The 3780-nt window shown below is 44.4% G+C and overlaps 1 protein-coding gene across 1 annotated transcript; it reads right to left on the bottom strand.

Annotated features, from left to right (window-relative positions):
* Nucleotides 1-1619: 1619 nt before the first annotated feature.
* Nucleotides 1620-2029, bottom strand: LOC103746544 (cytochrome c oxidase assembly protein COX14). Its single transcript, XM_029553880.1, has one exon. The coding sequence runs from the start codon at nt 2023-2025 to the stop codon at nt 1852-1854; it is 174 nt and encodes a 57-aa protein (XP_029409740.1). The 5' UTR covers nt 2026-2029; the 3' UTR covers nt 1620-1851.
* Nucleotides 2030-3780: the final 1751 nt, after the last annotated feature.

Genomic DNA, 3780 nt, shown 5'->3' with positions numbered 1-3780 from the left:
TTTTTTTAAAAAATTTTTTTTTTTTTTTTTTTTTTTTTTTTTTTTTGGTCTTTTTGAGACAGGGCCTCCCTGTAGTTACAGCTAGCCTGGATTCACTGTGGAGACCAGGCTGGCCTTGAACTTGCAGAGCTCTGCCTGCTTCTGTCTCCCCAGTGCTGAGATCAAAGGTGTGCGCCGCCACACCTGGTTTTGAATACACTTTTTAACTTAAAATATTTTATTATTGCCGGGTGTGGTGGCGCACACCTGTAGTCCCAGCACTTGGGAGGCAGAGGCTGGCAGATCTCTGTGAGTTCAAGGTCAGCCTGGTCTACATAGTGAGTTCCAGGACCACTCGGGCTACAGGGAGACCCTGTCTCAAAAAGACCAAAAAATGTATTTTTATTTTTATGTGTATGAGTGTTATGCCTGCATGTGAGTACACCTGTGTCATGCAATGCCTGTGAAGGACAGAAAAGGCTGTCGGATCCCCTGGAACTAGAGTTAAGAAGAATTGTTAGCTGCCATGTGAATGCTGGGATTCGAACCCAGGTCTTCTGCAAGAACAGTCTCAGTATTCTTAACCTCTGAGCCATCTCTCCAGCCTCTTGAATAAACTTTTAAAAAAACTTTTAATGTGGGCACACGTGACATTTGGGGATTGGATCGCTCTTTCCACCATGTGGGTTCCAGGATTCCAATCAGGTCATCAAGCTTACCCACAGAGCCATCGCACTGGCCCTTGGATACTTTTCATATAAATCCTCTTAAAGGCTCAGCGGTTAAGAATATTGACTGTTCTTGCAGAAGACAGGGGTTTGAATCCCAGCACCCACATGGCAGCTAACAACTGTCCATAACTCCAGTTCCAGGGGATCCGACAGCCTCTTCTGTCTTCTGAGGGCATTGCATGACATGGGTGCACTTACCTACATGCAGGCAATATACAAATACACATAAAATAAAAATAATAAAATATTTAAAAAAAAATCCTCTTAAAGGTAGGGAGATCTCTGTGTTTGAGACCAGCCTGGGCCACAATCAGACCCTGCCTCAAAACCAAATCACATCCTCTTGACATCTCTGTTAAGGTAGATTCATTGTACACTAAGTAGCACAATTCAAAATCTATCCTTCCAGTAGGCTTAATCAAGGTGAACTGCTTTACTGTATATACTACCCACTACCTAGCAACCCTTCCTTTGTGAACTAGCCCTGTGCCATATCACACACTTGTATTAGATCTAACAAGGGCTTCTATCTCCTGACCCAGAGGTGCTAATATGGTCACACTGACTGAAGTACTCCATTACCTAGACAGTAATCAGTATAGGAATGGTCACTAGTCCAAAGAGCTTTTTGCAAGGGACTGGGAGGTATATCTCAGTAGTAAAGTGTGTGTTCAGTAATAGTATTCATGAGGCCCTAGGTTCAGTCTGTGCACCAAAAAATAATTAAACGAACAAACGCTGGCTAGCTGGAACAGCTTTTCTCAGACCCTAAGGCCAGAGACAACTACTGCTAAGACTATGTGTCTCCCTTTTCAGGGAGCTAAGATGAGCACTAAGATCCATTCTATGACTAGAAAACTAGTGATCAAGTCTCCACTTCTGGAATGCACACAAAACCACTAAGACACAGACATGGTAAAATATTTAATGTCTGTAATATACCTTCACATTGCATTTATTTGACAGCCTCCACAAAGTGTCAAACTGGCACAAACTGGTAGTACCATAGAATCCATGGCAGTTTCATCCAGCAGGGTTTGAAATACATCCTGGCCCTAGTTCTTGATGTGGGTGACTTGTGGGTGAGGTCCTTCCACATCCTGCCTTGGGCCACACTGCTCAGGAGGAAGAGCCCACAGTTCTACAGCACTCCTGAGGTCTTCTGTTCTTCTGCCAATTGCCGCCTGGCGCTGCGCAGCTGGAAATAGCGGTAGGCACGCACACTGCAGAGGTAACCCCCGTACACAGTGAGGAGCATCATGGAGGCAGAGAAGGTCTTGTAGCCGATATCAGCTAGTTGCTTGGCAGTTGGCATGTCACCCTACAAAGACAGACTGGATTTAAGCTGCAGAAGACCACCCCATCTCCTTGCCCACCTGGGCCATATCTATATCCTACACTCTAGTCTGGATGTCCCCACATATTGACAATCTTATAAAGGTAATGGATGTCGGGCGAGGTGGCCCATGCCTTTAATCCCAGCATTTGGGAGGGAGGCAGGCGGATCTCTGTGAGTTCAAGGCCAGCCTGGTCTGCATAGTGAGTTCCAGGCCAGCTGGGGCTACAAGGAGACCCTGTCTCAAAGAGACCAAAACAATAAAAATAAATAAAAGTAATGAATGACATTGCTTCAGAACTCTTTGATTCCAAAGGGTAAATAAAGTCTGCGTGTGAGATACAGACCCAGCTGGAAGCAGGTGTATCTGAATGCCACCACAGCTAACATTTGTGGTGAGTTATTCTCCTAAAAGCACCAAATGGAAATCTTTCAGGAAATATCCAATTGATTTCCCATTAAAAATAATCTAGGGGCAGGCTGAAGAGATGGCTCAACGGTTAAGAACACTAGTTGTACTTGCAGAAGACCTGGGTTCAAAATCCCAGCACCCACATGTCCGCTAACAACTGTAACTCCAGTCCCAGGGACTCCAACAGCCTCTTCTGACCTCCAGGCATTGCACGACACGGGTCCACTTACCTACATGCAGGCAATACACACATATACATAAAATAAATATAATAAATTTTTTTTTAAAAATCTAGGGGCTGGAGAAATGGGTCAGTGATTAAGAGTGCTGGCTGGCTGTTCCTGCAGAAGACATGAGTTCAAATCCCAGCATGCACATAGCAGCTAACAACTGCCCATAACTCCAGTTCCAGGGGATCCAAATCCCTCTTCTGACCTCCGTGTGCATTGCGCAACAGGTACATTTACATATATGCAAGAAATACATGCATATACACAAAATATTAAAAAATAAAAAATCTAATTCAGTGGTAATGTTCTCAAGTTAGTATGTTTTTAAGACAGGGTCTCACTATATAGCTCTGGCTGGCCTTGTACTCACTATGTAGACCAGGCTGGCCTTCAATTCATAGAGTCACTTATCTCTACCTCCCCAGTGCTGGGATTACAGGTATATGCCACCACACCTAGCTTCTCAAGTTAGTCTTAAAGTATGTTTAAACTAATATCTGAAATAGTGTCAGTGGTATTTTTATGTTATTTCAATTACAGCCAGGTGTGGTGTTGCATGCCTTTAATCTCAGCACTCAGGAGGTAGAAGCAGGTGGATCTCTATGAATTCAAACCAGTCTGGTCTACATAGTGAGTTCCAGACCAGCCCCACTACAGGGAGATCCTGTCTCAAAAAGGCCAAAAAAATAATAATAATTATAATCATAATCATCAGCTAGGTCAGGTGGTTTAGGACCATAATCCCAGCTACCTGGAGGCTGAGGCAGGAAGACTGCAAACTTAAGGCCAGACTGAGGCAAATAAAAAGGAAAAAGAGGAATAAGGATCCAGCCCAGTGGTAGAGTACTTGTCTACCATGTGGGAGGCCACAGGTTCAATCTCTAGTATTGTAAAGTAAAAATAAAATAAGGGACTAGAACGATAACTCAGTAGTTAAGAGCACTGATGGCCGGGCGTGGTGGCACACACCTTTAGTCCCAGCACTCAGGAGGCAGAGGCAGGAGGATCTCTGTGAGTTCAAGGCCAGCCTGGTCTACATAGTGAGTTCCAGGACAGCTGGGGCTACAGGGAGACCCTGTCTCAAAAAGACCA

Source organism: Nannospalax galili, unplaced genomic scaffold (assembly GCF_000622305.1).
Source record: "Nannospalax galili isolate Female #2095 unplaced genomic scaffold, S.galili_v1.0 scaffold1224, whole genome shotgun sequence".
Lineage (NCBI taxonomy): Eukaryota > Metazoa > Chordata > Mammalia > Rodentia > Spalacidae > Nannospalax > Nannospalax galili.
This window is presented reverse-complemented; position numbering and strand designations above follow the sequence as displayed.